The sequence below is a fragment of the Piliocolobus tephrosceles genome, chromosome 6, assembly GCF_002776525.5.
Source record: "Piliocolobus tephrosceles isolate RC106 chromosome 6, ASM277652v3, whole genome shotgun sequence".
Classification (NCBI taxonomy): domain Eukaryota; kingdom Metazoa; phylum Chordata; class Mammalia; order Primates; family Cercopithecidae; genus Piliocolobus; species Piliocolobus tephrosceles.
In genome coordinates this window covers 84,665,774-84,681,241 of record NC_045439.1, presented here as the reverse complement: position 1 = coordinate 84,681,241, position 15,468 = coordinate 84,665,774, and the positions used below count along the sequence as shown (strand labels likewise).

The 15,468-nt window shown below is 55.7% G+C and overlaps 1 protein-coding gene across 1 annotated transcript; it reads right to left on the bottom strand.

Annotated features, from left to right (window-relative positions):
* Nucleotides 1-727: 727 nt before the first annotated feature.
* Nucleotides 728-3,672, bottom strand: LOC111529663 (taste receptor cell protein 1). The gene is made up of 5 exons (XM_023196581.1): nt 3,526-3,672; nt 3,219-3,349; nt 2,811-2,875; nt 2,374-2,513; nt 728-959 (listed from the first exon to the last, which is right to left on the bottom strand). The coding sequence occupies exons 1-5, from the start codon at nt 3,569-3,571 to the stop codon at nt 748-750; spliced, it is 594 nt and encodes a 197-aa protein (XP_023052349.1). The 5' UTR covers nt 3,572-3,672; the 3' UTR covers nt 728-747.
* Between the last annotated feature and the right edge of the window lie 11,796 nt (nt 3,673-15,468).

Below are 15,468 nucleotides of genomic sequence, written 5' to 3'. Positions count from 1 at the left end.
AAGAGGGAGCCTGGGCCCAGCCAGACACTCACCAGGACAAGGGCCAGCGTGACCAGCAGGAGACCCAGGATGAGGAGAGCCATGGCATAATCAGGGATGGAGGTGTCCAGCGGGCTGAAGGCTTTGGGGCTAGGGATGCCTGGAGCAGAGCAAGAAGGCCATGGCCAGGCAGGGCCCTGCCTCCCAGACTTCTGAGAAGGCAGAATCTGGGCCCAGAAGGTGCTGCGGGACCAGAGAGCTGTGGCTACGAGCACCTTGGAGGGCTCCGTGAGGAGGGGAGGCAGGCTTCAGATCCAGGCATGTGGAGGCAGCGAGCCCAAGGGAGGAGGCAGATGGACAGAGGGAGGGGGCCTGTAGGGGGAAGGAGGTACTAACCGAGGTCTGGGATGACTATCTCTACCAAGAGGCCCTCTGCCTCCCCCAGGGTGCGCAGACCGTGGCGCACACAGTCCCACACGAGAGCCTGGGCTGGCGCTGCCCTGAAGAAGGTGGCACCCACTCTGGCGGTCAGCGGGTCTGGCCTGGTGGGAGAATCATCACAGACCTCAGGGGGCTGGGCAGCCTTGCGGGACTAGGGGCAGTCATCTCTTCCAGCCTCCTGCCCTCAACCCCAGAACCCAGGTCTGAGCCCTGGGCCACCCAGGGCCACCTTGGGCCCACCAGAATTCCTCCACCACCACTTGGTCAAAGTTTTGTAGAGGTCTGAGGACAAGGGTCAGCTGGGGAGTCAGGAGAGGATGAAGAGGGTCACAGCTCTAACAAAGCTTGTCCAGTCATCCCCCATCTTCCCGAGGCCTCTTTCCCGACCCCCCCCACTTCATCCCGCCACTTCACCCATCTTGTCAGCTGTCCCTGAAGTGCGCAGAACTCAGGGCTGGTTTTGTCCTCCAAGGCCTTGGTGTAAGGCTGGCCCAGGATCTGCAGCCAAACTTCATACAGCACCAGCTCCGCCTTCTCCCCTAGAGAGATGGGGGTGGAGGTGGCATCAGCTGCGCCCCCTCTCCTGGAAGCCCTGGAGTGGGACATGCACCCAAGCTCTAATGCTCCATCCAGGGATCAGCCGCCGCTGGTCTAAAAACCAAATTTCTTGCTGCCTGTTTTTGTGTGACCCACGAGCTAAGAATGGCTTTTACATGTTTAAATGGTTGAAAACATGGAAAGTAGAATCGTATCTTGTGACACATGAGAAGTACGTGACATGCAAACTTCCACGTCCATAAAGAAAGGTTTCCAGGAACGTGGCCACGCTCATTTGTTGACATGTTGCCTAGGGCTGCTTTCTTGCTGCAGGGGAGAGTTTGAGTAGGTGGTGACAGAGACCCAGTGGTCTGCAGAGCCTTAAAGAGTTTCCTTCTGGCCCTTTACAGAAAACGCTTGCTAACCCCTGCACTGATCCAGCTAATGGAATACGCTGCTCACTCCGAGAGTTGATCCCAGTAGGAAATGTTGCTGACAATTTAACAGATGCTGCTTTTATGATTTATTTTGTCACTGCTCTGGTGGGAGACATGTAAGAAAATTCACTCCCTGGGAGGAGGTCATGGTGGGGCTTGTGGCCATCAATGGTGAAGCCTCTTTAAGAGGATGCGTGGGGAGCTCTACCATCTGCTGAGGGGGTTGTGATGGGCCCTCCGTGTTGAGGAATGAAGAGGGAACATGGCCTGTCTGCTGGAAACTGGCTTTCTGGGGAGAAGAGATGGTGGTTCGGACCTGTGGAGGTGGAGGCCCAAACCAATCTGGTCTCTGGGGCGGCCGGCAGGGAGAGTAGTTGTGTAGGAGTGGCTTTGAGGGCAGAGCCTGAAGGAGGGCACCCCTGACTGCACCCCCAGGAGGCTGCGGTGGTGGGGGTGGGGCGGCACTGTAGCAGGACCAGCACCTTCTGTGACTGAGGGGTCCTTGGAGAGCAGCTCCGGGCTGTGCATACCTGGAGGGGACTGATTTCACCCAGCACTCTCCTAACTTGGGCGTGGACCAGCTCTCCCTGTTAGGATGGCACGAGCTTGCAGAAGTCATCCTATCAGGAGACCCCAAGAGGAGATATGGGTTTCTTGCAGCCCCGGCACTAGGGCAGAGCTGAGGGCTTTTGCCCCTGACTTGGTGGGATAGATCTTGTCATGCATGTGAGGACTCAGTGAGGTCCTGGGCAATCAGGGAGGTGATAGGACCCTCTCATCCCTCTGGTCCCAGCTGCTGCTTGCGTCTGTCCAGTTCCTTGCTAAAGCTCTATGCCCCATTCCTCTCTGTGGCCCCAACACATGAGCAAGAATTGTCTGAAAGAAGTTCTGCCCATTCTCTAGAAGAGAAACACTGAGGTTTTGAGAGGGGAAGAGCCTGCTGGCCCAGAGACACACAGGGATCGCAGCCCCGACTCACCATTGGCCACGATGCTGGATTTCTGGAGGATGGGATCTGTTATGTTTTGGGCCATGTGATTAGCCAGGCCTTGGAGGTGGGTAGGGATGGGGGTCTGGAACTTGTATTCGATATAAACGCCCACCCACTGTTCAGCATAGCTAGAGAAGCACAAGGGGGGAGTGCAGGGGTTACAAACTTTTTGCCAGTACGTTTCTAGAAGCAGGTTGAGTCCCCCGAAATGCACACCCTCTGGTGTGGGGCTCCCTACCTCCTAGGCAGAGCCAGCTTACATGGCCAAGCTACAGCGACCTGGGGCAAAGTCCTTTCCCAGGTAGCCCCAAACCTACACCCCCATATTTTGGTTCTGGGCCACAGAGTTGCCTCCTTATGCCCCAGGGCAGCCCCCAAGAGAGCAGCAGGACAAGCTGGACGGACGGGATGGGGACTCGACCCACCTGAAGAGGAGCAGGGGCCTCTCTTGGGGACACGCCTTATAGAATCCTGACACCACTGGTGTGACCTGTGGGAAGCCCTGGAGGTCAGGGCGAGCCTGGGAGCTGTCTCTCCTGAGACCCAGTGTGGGATGGGGACCAGGTGAGGCGGGAGGTAGGACCTGGGAGGGAGCCACCCTTAAACACAGCGTCCTGGGTAGGGGTGTCTGCTTATAGAGCCTGGCCGTGTTCCCATTCGGACAGAGTCATCTCCTCCTTCAGAGAACCCTCTCCCCCAGGGCATGGTGCCCTCTATGCCTGCCTTCCCCCAGAGTGCGTGGCTGGGTGCTGCCTCCATGCTGGAAGGCCTGCTTTCAAGGGAGGCATAGTGAGTGTCCCAGACCCCAGAAGGGGTGGAAAAGGCCACCTCACCTGTTGAAGGATCTGCCTTTCCAGCAGGACAAAGGAGACAGAACCCGGTACGAGGAGCTGCGGCAGGAAGGGCCTTATGGCTGTGAAGCGGATGCTGATGGTCTCCTGGGCCAGGGTGATCAGGTCGGCCCCTGTAGAGCCATGGATGGGAGTTCCGGAGGCGCCAGGCCCCTCCTCACCCAGCAAGCACACCACCAGGTGCTTCAGGGTCAGGGCAGGAGTTGGATCCCACTAGGGAGTCCACCCAGTGTTCCCCCTGGGCAGGTGAAAAGGCACTGTGGTAGGGGCGGCTGGGGATGGGACTCACCATCAGCGGTGAGGCTGTTCTCAGCCAATGACAGGTTCCCCAGCATCTGCCCTGAGGTCTTCACTTTGTGATACAAAGCCCAGAGGACTTCACAGGGAGAGGGGCCTGGGGCACGGCCCCCAAATACAAGAGAGGCGTTCACCACTACAGAGCCAGGCCTGTGGGGGCAGAGCCACATCCTCAGCCAGGGCCAGTGGGAGCATGAGGGGTCCTGTGCGCCCGGTGGGGGCCTGGCTGGTGCAAGAGTTGGCATCCCAAGGGAGGGAAGTCCACAGGGGAAGCCATGGGCCACGCAGAGAAGAGCATCCCTGTGTGACTCAAGGCAAGTCACCTTACCCTTGTGGGCCTTGGCTGCCTCCTCAGTAAAAGGGGGATAATGATCCCTTTCCCAGAGGATGGCTGTGAGGCCTGAATGACTCAGCCACCAGCACCCAAAGCAAGCACTCAGTGAAACTGAGTTCCCTTGGACACCCCAGCAAGCCGGCTGTCATGGGAATACCATGAATCCCGCCCGGGGGTGCCCAGGGCAGCGTTACTCAACCAGGCTGCAGCTGGCTGTGAGGTCTCAGCATGATAATCTGGATCACACTGAGAAAAACATCTTTGGCTGTATCACAAGGAGCAGGGGCTCTGGAGAGAGGGAGGTGACAGGCCTGAAGAATCTCTGAAAGCCAGTGAGAGATGAACCAATTGCCCTGGCCTTAGTAGGGCGCTGAAGGAGCTTTTGGGGAGAGACCAGGAGACAAATAAGAATCCAGAATAAGTTTTGTCCTTCCCCTGAGCACTTGCTTGCTGTGCATGTTGGGGATGGGGAGAGGAAACTTCTCTTCAGGCCCAGGGCAGGGAAGTCATAGAAAGTTCCCATTTGTTAAAAGGGAAAACTGTCTGGGCAGCTCAGGAGCATGGCCTGGAGAGAGTGAGCTTCCCATCACTGGGAGCATTCGAGCCTTTAAATTACTTACAAGATTCAAAGCCCACACTGAGCTCACAACTCAAGTGGGGCTGCAGCGATTTGGACCGTCTCAGCCTTTGACATGACATGGCAGGGCTGCTCTCCGCTGGCAAATGTGGTCTTGGGTCTCCCCCGGCATCCTCTTCCCCTAGAGGCTTAGAGTGGAGGGCCCTGCCCAAGGGATTTGCATCCCTTTGCATGTCATTTACATGCCTGCTGCCCTTGCTGCCCCTACCTTCCCCACTGCACTCAGACAACGCCTGGCATTCCTGCCCAAATCCTGCAGCTGGAATCAGGGACCAAGGCAGGTCAAAGGGCATCTGAGGTCACACAGCATAGCCAGTGGCAGAATCAGACGTGGGCCTCCTCCCTGCCTGTCCAGGGCTCTGCCCCTGCCCCCAGGTGCTCCTGAATTGGGGGTGGGACGGGCAGAGCTAGGCTTCTGAGACAGGCCTTGTGGCTGAGAAGGGTCAGAGCAGCTGGTGGGTGATGGGTGGGCCCTGAGAGCCGTGTGCACTCACCTGAAGACCAGGACACCAATGCCCTGGAAGCTGGGGAAGGCCTCGTGGTAGAGGGGCTGGAGCTGAGGACAGGCAGAGGCATGGAAGGCTGGCACGTGCCACCCCAAACCTTCCCTCCTGCCCTAACCCACCCCCATCTGACCCTACCACCTACCCTCGTCAACCCTCCATCATCTTGGCGTGGTCCCTGCAATGGTCCCTCACAGACCACCTGGGATTCCCAGGCCCTGCCCAAGCTGTTCCTCACACAGTAGCCAGAGACAACCTGCCAGTCATCCTCTGCTGAAAGCCTCAAGGTCTGTCTGGGCGCCAGGGCTCACGCCTGTAATCCCAACATTTTGGGAGGCTGAGGTGGGAGGATCGCTTGAGCCGAGGAGTTCAAGAATAGCCTGGGCAACATGGCGAAATCCCTTCTCTACCAAAAATACCAAAACTAGCCAGGCATGGTAGTGTGTGCCTGTAGTCCCAGCTACTCAGGAAGCCGAGGTGGGAGGATGGTTTGAGCCCAGGAGGCAGATGCTGCAGCAAACACCCAGCCTTCCTAGGTTTTTCCCTCTCTACTGTTTTCTTGAAAATCGCTTTCCAATGCAGTCATTCTCATCTCTGCATTGGACAGCTGCCATGTTGGCCTGCCATCCAGACCTCTCTGGCTTGGACGACTACGCTGCTCCTGACAGGCCTCCCCTTCTCCCTCTCTCACCCCTGTTTCAAATTATTCTCCTCACAGACCCTCTCGCTGGCGTCCCTCTGCCTCTGCTGCCTCCGACCACCTCTTCACCCCAAGGTCATCACAGGTGCCATTCTCTGCCTAGAAATCCCCTCTATGTTTCATCTGGCCACCTTCTGTGTCCCAGTTAAAATTCCCAGTTCTCAGAACAGTGTTGTCTGGGCAGCCACCTCTTCCCAGTAGCCCCCTCTCGCTGCCTATCCTGTCTGCACTTCTCCTTTCCATAGCTTATCACAACTACGACAACATCTGGATTTGTTTGATCACTCCTTGTAGGGCTGTCCTCTCCTCCAGACTGCAGGCTCCCTGAGGGCAGGGGGCATGCTTGCTTTTGCTTACTGTGGTGTTCCCAGCACTTAGCACCATACCTGGTACAGTAGGTGCTCAGTTAGTGGTAGGAAGAAATGAGTTAGTTGAATAAATGAAGGAATGAACCAATAAACTAATGGACAGAGACTCAGAGTTCCCCCTGGATGCCAGGCAAGAAATGGCACTTGCCGGCTAGGGCACCCATGGTTCCAGAACCAAGGCAGAGGCAGATTTGGTTTTGGCTGCAGGAACTCTGCCTCACTTTGCCTCACTGGCCACCTGCGCACCAGAGGAGGGGCGCTCACCTGGTGGCGGATGATCTTATGCAGCAGCTGGTGCTGCCAGGAGTCAGGGTTCAAGAGTGCAGCCGAGAAGGCTTCATTGGTGATTGTGAAAGTCATGGAGCGGGTCATGTGACCGGGTCCTGGGGTAGAGGAGACTGAGTCCTGAAATGAGAAGGTCTGGCTGCGATGAGGCAGGGCGGAAGACTGGATGGAATCAGTACCCCCAGGGACCCTTGAGGAACTGGGGCTGGGTGGGACAGAGGGAAGGCTGGAGGAACATCTGAGAGGGAGGGTGGCTGTGGGGGCTGGGCTGGCAGGGACCCCTGGCCCAAGCTGGACTGTCCCCTGTAGAGGGGCTGGTTCTGCAACCATCAGGGGTGGTGGGGTGGGTGGGAAGCTGGAGGTATCAGTGGGAGAATCTGTGCTTGTGTGTGGGAACACAGACACAGAAGGGTCTGCAGAGTGTCTGGCTCTGGTGCTTACGGGGAAACCGGGGCCAGGATTGGGGATAGTAATGCAGTTGGTGACTGAAATGGCCATTGTGGTGGGGAAAGTGACAGTGACAGCAACAAAGATGGAACGGTGGGTAGTGGGGACAAGGACGGGGCCAACACAGGTGAGAGGCGTGGGGAGAAGGACAGTGAGGGCTGTGAAGGTGGTGCTGTTGAGGGTGATGGCAGCGTCAACGGAACACTGGGCCCTGGGCCCCGGCTTGAAGCCGCAGCCTCTGTGGGTGACCCTGATTCCCCTATAAGGACTGGGAGGTCATGGCCAACCCTGACCGCCCTGGACCTACAAGGGTAAGAGGCTCTGTGACTGCCAACATGTTAACAATCGACGCACGCACAAGTGGGCTGGGGGGTTCTGAGGATACAGCCTTCCCTGTGGTCCCTGGAGCCAATATCAGTGATGGGGAGGCTTCTGGGCCAAAGCTGCTAGCCCCTGACGCAGACGGCATCCAGGCATGGGGACTGAAGGTGTGTCTGCTCGGGAGCCAGGACATCCGTGATGGGGATCCTGATATGGGTGCAGGGGTGGTGGGGGCAGAGGATGTTCCAGTTGGCTGCTGGGTGGGTCGAGGGGTGCCAGATGTCCTCAGGGTTGCAGGGGCAGGAGTATGAATAGTCACAGACAATCCAGGGGCCCCACTGGACTTTTGCCCAGACCCGAGGTGCCTTGGGCCAGGAGAAGCTGCTGGTGGTAATGTGGCAGCAATCTCTGGAGATCCAGGAACCAACGTCTCCTCTTCACATTCAGCCACAGGTCCAGCCACAGGTCCAGCCACAGAGGATGCTGGCTGGGACTCAGGGGTTCTGTGGGCTGTAGGCCAGGCCAGTGCTGATGGGGCTGGTCCAGATGGGGCCCTGCCCAGGACCCCAGCAGTTCCTGAAGGGACAGGTTGGTCCGAGGGGGAATCCAAAGACAAGGCGAGAGGAGCTTCCTGGTTCCCAGATACCTCGGGAGAGAGGGCTTCTGCCCTTGTGCTGGGAGTCTCCCCTTTCCTCTCCGCTGAGAGAGAGACTCCATCAATGATGGCTTGCAGGATGTTCAGTGACAGGAGTGTCTTCTGGCTGTTGCCTTGCAAAGCGGACATGCCAGGGGCTGAGGGAGGCCAGCCGGTGTCTTTGCGAGTAGAAGGAAGGCTCAGGGAGGAAGCTGAGACCATCCAGAGAGCTGCAAACAGGAGAGGGCTGTTCTGCCTGCCACCCAGGGGGCTGGGAGGTGGGACTGCCCACAGCCTGTCAGACACCGCACCCTCCCTGCTACCCCTCTCATTTGGGAAGAGATCCAAACCCTGGCCTAGCTCCAGCCCCAAACCACCGAGCTATCCGAGGCAAACGCGCTGATCCTAACTCACCAGAGATGAGGGAAGCAGGAGGGGACCCTGACACTCCTCAAGGACCCCTCCCTGTGCCTCCCACCCGAACACCACCCATCGCAGTGTCCTTCCCCAAGGGCCTCAAGAGCTCCCCAGGGCGATGTTGTCTCCAGGATGGGGGCCCTGGACTGTTCTGTTTGAATGACCTGTGAGGTCCAGGCCAGCCTGAGGGTGCCGGGAAGTGCTGCCCAATCCTCATCATAAGACAAGGCTGTTGCCTTATGGCATCCTTAGAACACAGGAGGCTGACAGCTGGACCTAAAAGTATTTTGCGGGGAGGGCGGGGGGCATCTCTGAAAGCCTTGGGAGCTAATTCCACACTTACCTGCAAGAGTACACTGAGATCCATGAGGGGTCTGCCCTGTGCCAGGCTCCCCAAAACTGCTCACCCCGAGTGCCCTCTGGAAGCCCCAAGCCTGGGGGACTGAGGAGTGGACCTTGGCCATGTCCTGGTATCCCCCAGGCTGTTCATGGCCAGACCCACATGAGGACAACGAAGGCCAACCCAGTGTGGAAACTGATTGAGAAGAAGGACCCCTGGCCCAGGCCCAGCTCGCCCCACCCTACTCCCTTACCAGCCAGGAGAATCCCAGCAGCTAGAAGCCACTGCACGCCCATGCTGAAGGCTCTCTAGGCTTCTAAGGCTTCAGAAGCAGGTGGCAAACATGAAGACACCCTCTCGAATTTCCCTTCAAAAAAGGACTCATGTTGTCCAGCCTTTCCCACGTTTCCACCCCGTGGCTGGGGGTGCAAGCCTGGCTGCCCTAACTCGCCAGGTGGCCTCCAGTAAAGCCCTTGACCTCTGGGGCTGCAGAGTCTTGAATGGGGGCGGCCTGTGCCTGCCCCACAGCCTGGGAGGTTATGGGCCTGAAAACACATTGAGGAGGAGGTCAGAGTCCTGTCCAGTCTTCAAATGGAGGTGGTGACCATGCCGGTGATGGGGGTATGAGTGTGGGTTTGGGTGTGATGTGGAGTGACTGTTGTGAGGACGGTGGCTGCAGGGATGCCGGAGGTGCTGATGGTGGCTATGGTGGGAGCTCTGTGCCCAGGTGGCATGGAGCTCACTGGGGAGGGGTTGGTCCATGTCCCATTCCCTGGCCATCTCCCATCCCAGTTTGGTCCTGCTCCCGTTGCATCAGGCTGCGTGGGGGTTTGGTGGCGGCGGGGGAAGATCAGAAGACAACAGTCCCCCTCCCGCAGCGCTTTTCCCGTGTGGAATCCTGATCAGAGCCCTGGACTGGGCAGGGTGAGTATGGAGGTGGGCGTGCCTGGGTAGAACCGTCCTTCCCGGGTCCCCTGCGCATTCCTCTCATGCCCCTGCCCTTCCGCAGCCTCCGACACAGGAGAGGGCCATGGCAGCCCTAAGAGGCTTAGAGAGCTGCCAAGGGACAGGCAGGGTGGAAGGCTGGCGCCCCGTGGGATGGCTCAGGTCTCAGACTTAGCCTCCCACCCCACCTGCTGGGGTCCTGGGGAGTTTCCAGAACCTCTCCCACCAGGCTCCTGGCACCTGTGTGACCCTGCCATGATTTGTCCCAGGTCACCAGAGGCTCATCTGGTGGGAAGATAATGGCTGGAACCCTTCAGTAGGAAATCAGACCTGGAGAGGGCCTTGGCCAGACTCCCGTCCTCCCCACCCAGGTCCTTCTACCTGGATACCCCTTCCCCCATCTCCTGGGTCCTCATCTCTTGTCCCCTCCAGATCAGGCTGGCTGGAGTCAAAGCTGGGGGACAGGGCTGTCTCCCCTCCCCGTTGGAGCTATTTTCCAAGGATAGGGGAAAGCAATCCTCCACAACCCACCCCTCCACCACCAGGCCTGTAACCTAGGCTGTGCACACCTCCCAACGCAGCCCTTCTTCCTCCCTCACCACAACTCATCTGTTTGGAAACTGCATCCTCTGCTGTTTCCTAGCTCCTCTGGGAGAAGTTGTGAAGGGGTCAGCCTGGCCAGGTCCGGGTGGGGACGGATGCCTTCCCAAGGACAGGGAGGGAGGCAACTTCCACCTTGAGTCCTGGTTTCATTGGCCCCTATTCTCCTCCAAGCCCTTCCATGGGCCACCCATCTAGTGGCCCGTGACCCCATCTCCAGGCCAGCCAACCCACTCTAGCACCCCCATTCTGCCTCCCTCCCCTGTGCCTCCAGGATGCCCAGGTCTCACCTGGTGGACCTGGTGCTGCTGAGAAGCCTCTGTCTGTGGAGGCGCTGGTGTCCCACAGAGGAGGGGTGAAAGCAGCATCAGCACCCTCTGCCCAACCCCTGCTGGACCTGGAAGGGCCACCCCCTTCCGTGCCACACTCAGGGCCTGGAAGATCTGGTCTCTAATGGCTCTGCCCACACCCTAGGACACTGGGTCCTCATCTCCTGTCCCCTCCAGATCAGGCTGGCTGGAGCCAAGGCTGGGGGGGCAGGGCTCTGGCATTGCTGGGCCTCTGCCGGAGATTCTGTTAGTGCTGAGGCCTGCCTGGCAACAATGGGGAAAACAGCAGCTCCCTGGTACATGATGAGCGGTAAGGGACAGAAACACACCTGAAGGCCATTCCTTGCCATCGGGCAGAGGGCTCAGGCTCCAGGAGCGGGGAGGTGATGCAGGAAGCCAGGCACGTGCCCCCTCCTCACCAACACCCTCTCCTGACCAAGGACAATTTTGGAGAAAACTCAACCAAGAACTGGAGATCCGGGCTCTCTGTGGGCCAGGGTCAGGATTCAGTCTATGTCTAAGATCAGGGCTCAGAGAATGGCCAGGGTCAGGGCTGAGTCTGTGACAAGTGTCAGGGCTCAGTGTGGGGTCAGGGGTAGGCAAGTCTGGGATTTGAATGCGTGCCAGGCTAGACCTGGGCTCTCTCTCTCGCACTGTTCTTCCCCTGCCCTAGCCTCTCGTCAGAGGGCGTCCGAAGACCTGAAATAACCCATCCTGATACTTGAAATAAACCGTATGGGAACTCTGGCCTCACATCGATAAATGTTGCAACCATAATACTTTGGAAACAGCCGCAGTGTCCAGGACAGGATAGGGATTGGGCCCCGAAGGTTGGGTGATATTCCTCCTGTCATGAGCCAACTTCAGCCCCCTGGGCCAGGACTTCCCTGGCCCTCCAGTCTACGGCAGCATTCCCCTCCTCCTCTGAACTCCAGAGCCTTGCCAGGCCTGCAGTCCAGGTGCAGTTACACCCTGCTGTTCCGTGGTAGAGTCCTGCCCCTCTCCACACCCCTCAATGCACCTCCGTGCACAGCTGAGCACAGAGGGGACCCTTCTTCCACTGACCGTTCAGGGTCGTGGCTTCCCAGCTGCTCCATTCCACTTGGCTCCCTGGGGCAGGAGGAGGGGGCTGCACTAGGGGCTATCCTGTGTCCCTCCTTCAGGGCTGCAGGAGGGGCTGTGTGGAACCCCAAAGGGTCCTGGAGAGTGTTGTGGCAGCAGGCAAGGTAGGGTCCCAAGGGGTGGAGCACGATAGAGGCAGGTCACTCGGGGGTTAAGCCAGGAAGACATTTGCCTAGACAAATGGGCAGTGGGGCCAGCGGATGATGCACTTTGCTTGTGTACCTTCCAGGGCAGGCTTCCCCAGCTGCAGGGATAGGGGGCCAAGCTGGCCTGTTCTTTCCTGCATCCCAGCCCAAACTCTGGTGGAGGTGGGGTGGCATGCCATCTTACTCTCCTGTGTGGCCCTTGGCAAGTGCCTGCCAGATCCAAATCTTAATCTTCTGTCTGTTACCTTACTCATCAGAGAGAAGTGCTTTGAAAGCCTGGGGACCCAGGCCCATTGATCAGGACAGAACTTGGGGCTCACAGGAAGAACAAGGAGGAAAGGGTTGGGGAACCTGGGACCCTGCACATCATCTGCAAATTCCGAATTCTCCAGGTGGCATTCAAGGCCTCAGTGCTTCAGCTGCAGCCTGCCTCGCTGACCTCAGTCCTGGGGCTGGGTGGACCAGGAAGTACTCACAGTCCCATCTCTCCCCCATCCCGCCAGTCACATGCCAGAGCCCTCCAGTTCCCTCCCTACCCCAGGGATCCAGCCAAGGCTCCCTGAGGGCCTGGAAGGGGCTTGGGTTTACAGCCCTGCTCACTGCCTCATCACTCAGACATCCAGAATGGATGTCACACACATCTTCCAAGCAGGTTGACGGGGTCGGAATTGTTCTGTGAGCCGCTGTGGGGGGCAAGGATGAGTGGATGTCCCTGCTGAACTAGGCAGACTGCCTGCCTTCCTGCCCACCCTTAGTCCCACTGGCTGCCTGTCCCTTCTCCCTGGGAATAATGGTGTCCCAGCCAGGAAACCTGGCCCCAAAACCAAGACTTGCCCTTTGTCTCCAAAGGCACTTCTTCCTGGTCAGTGTCCTGACACCGGATGTCACTCCTCCTGGACTCTCAGGCCAGGCTGGTATCTGTCCTGCTAGAGCCTCTGCCTGGATCCTGTACTCACAGTGTTGAAAGATCATTTTTTTAGAAAGGAAAATCTTGACTCTCATATAGATAAAAATAGAACATATGTAAAAGATAGTATTTAACTCATTATTAATGAGAGAACCTGGAGATGTTACAATTGGTTCAAATGAGAAGTCAAAGAAGCATACATTTATATGGAGTCAAGGAATGTTGAAATAAATTTACAAATAGATGTAAAGCTGACTTTTTTACTTGGGGGAGGAAGTCAATTTAACCTCCGCTGGACCATTTATTTGCATGATTATAGAGTTGAATTATTTTGCATTGCGATCTGTCATCTGCAAGGTACAGAGTTGTAAAACAGCTAGAAGGCAATGAAAGGCTAGAATAATTAGCCAGAAGGGTGGGCTCTAATCAAAACAATGCAGTTTTCCACTGGAGACATCCAATAATGTTTTTTTCTTATTCCAAATTTTCTTAGAGTGATCTCTCTCTCTGAGCTGTGGGGCAGAGGGAGAGGGACTTAGGAAGTATTGGAGATGTCAGGGAAGGCTTTCTGGAAGAAGAGAAGACAGGGGAGGAGAGGAGAGGGACTAGAAGAGATCACTAGTTGTCCCCAAGTAATCCTCTTGTTTATTAAAATAATTAATTGGGAGTCATGACTGAGGTAGCTATAGTATTCTGAGTTCTTTTTTTTTATTGTTAAAAAAAAAATTGAGACAGGGTCTCGCTCTGTCACCCAGTCTGGTCTTGAACTCAAGTGATCCTTCTGCCTCAGTCTTCCAAAGTGCTAGGATTACAGGTATGAGCCACCATGCCTGGCCATACCCTAGGTTCTTATGTAAGCAAACTGAAACCCCACTTATCATGAACAGCCATATCCTTACAAAATCAGAAACTGCCAACTAACCTCTATCTAGGGACTTCACCAATCAGAAACCACCAACTAACCTCTAACTAGGGACTTCACTAATCAGAAAACACCAATTATCCTCTAGGGATTTTACCAATCAGAAACCACCAGCTAATCTCTAACTAGGGACTTCGCCAACCAGAAAACACCAATTATCCTCTAGGAATTTTACCAATCAGAAACCACCAACTAATCTCTAACTAGGGACTTCACCAATCAGAAATCACCCACTAACCACTTACTAGGGACTTCACCAATCAGAAACCACCACTGACTTCTAAGGACATTAAGGCCACTGCTCCACTTTAACCAATCAAATACTTTCTTTGCCTTGCTTCCGTGTGCACCTTATACAAGCTTTCCCCTTGGGCTCCAAACCACCCGCCGTCTGGCACTGCCTGATTCTTGAATCACTGTCTACTCAAACTCTTAAAATTTTAAGTGCTTAGGTTTATCTTTTTTCTTTTTTTGAGACGGAATTTCGCTCTTGTCCCCCAGGCTGGAGTGCAATGGAGCGACCTTAGCTCACTGAAACCTCCGCCTCCTGGGTTCAAGCGATTCTCCTGTCTCAGCCTCCCAAGTAACTGAGATTACGTGCATGTGCCACCACGCCCAGCTAATTTTTATATTTTCAGTAGAGGCTGGATTTCGCCATGTTGGCTAGGCTGGTCTCGAACTCCTGACCTCAAAGTGATCTGCCTGCCTCAGCCTCCCACAGTGCTGGGACTACAGGCATGAGCCACTGCACCTGGCCAGGTTTATCTTTTAACACATCCTTAATTAGTAACAGTGCTCCTGCTTTTTAACTGGGCATATGGTGCTCCAGAATAAAGACTACATTCCCCAGCCTCCCTTGTAGGTGGGTGTGCCTGTGTGACGCAATTCTGGCCAATAGGATAAAGTGTCATGAGGCTGTACGTGCACTAGACATCCTTGTTAAGCCACCTTACCAATTGTGAACTGCCACCTTCAGAGTTGTTTTGGTGTGAGAGTGAAATAAACTTCTCTCTCATTCAAGCCACTATTATTTGGGGCTTTCTGTTCTTCCCTGTCCTCACCTGATTTATACGTCCATGCAGGGCAGAAGTCATGCCTGGCGCACACCCGTGCCCCACCTTGGCAGTACCTAACTCAGCCAACGCAAGTGGGACGCACTCAGTGGAGAAGGAGGGCAGTCAGTGGGCAGGCATTCCCTTCCAGTCAGCCTACCCTTCCAAGCCTTCTTGGCCTTTCATGATTTTCCTTTCTTTACCCTTCTCCATGTCTGGAGTGAACACCCTTCACTCCAGATAAGGGGACCTGTTATTCTTCCCAGGCTCATTCCTGCCTCCATACTTTTGCTTCTGACTCAAGGAGCAGGCAGTATGAAGACTTAACCAAGGAAAAAAATGGGAAAAGCTGAGCAATTTTTACCTTTAATAAAAACTGGCTACAAAAAAACCCCAAAATCTGTTTGAAGGCATCAAAGAGTTAACACAATAGTGAAGAATTTCGAGACTAAGACACAGGAAGAGACAGCCATCAGAGACATAACTCAGCACTTGGAGCTACTTTTCACTTGCGGATGTTCCCCACTTCTAAAAAGGCAGCTGAGAAGTTGGGCAGTACACTTTGAACAGCCTCTAGGTGCAACGGGGACAAAAGTTGAAGGCCAGAGACTGCCAATGCCTGGGACAGGGTATTGTGTGTAGCTGTCATAAGCCCACAGATCATTAGGTGGGGACAATGAAAGGCTATACCTTGAGAGTTAAGGTAGTCTGAAAGCAAACTGAACCTCACAGAGACTGCAGTCCAGCTTTGAGTCTCAATTCCCCCAATGTTTTATGTTTATATTATTATTATTATTATTTTTGATACAGAGTCTCACTCTGTTGCCCAGGTTGGAGTGTAGTGGCACAATCCCAGCTCACTGCAACCTCCACCTCCCAAGTTCAAGGGATTCTCCTGCCTCAGTCTCCTGAGCAGCTGGGACTAC

Bases quoted from the DNA above. Each gene is read 5' to 3' on its own strand.
- LOC111529663 (XM_023196581.1), bottom strand. From the start codon at position 3,571: ATGCTGGGGAACCTGTCATTGGCTGAGAACAGCCTCACCGCTGATG. The intron at 3,350-3,525 runs GTGAGTCCCATC...ATGGCTCTACAG, and splicing joins GAACAGCCTCACCGCTGATG to GGGCCGACCTGATCACCCTG. The intron at 960-2,373 runs GTGAGTCGGGGC...CCATCTCTCTAG, and splicing joins ATCCAGCATCGTGGCCAATG to GGGAGAAGGCGGAGCTGGTG.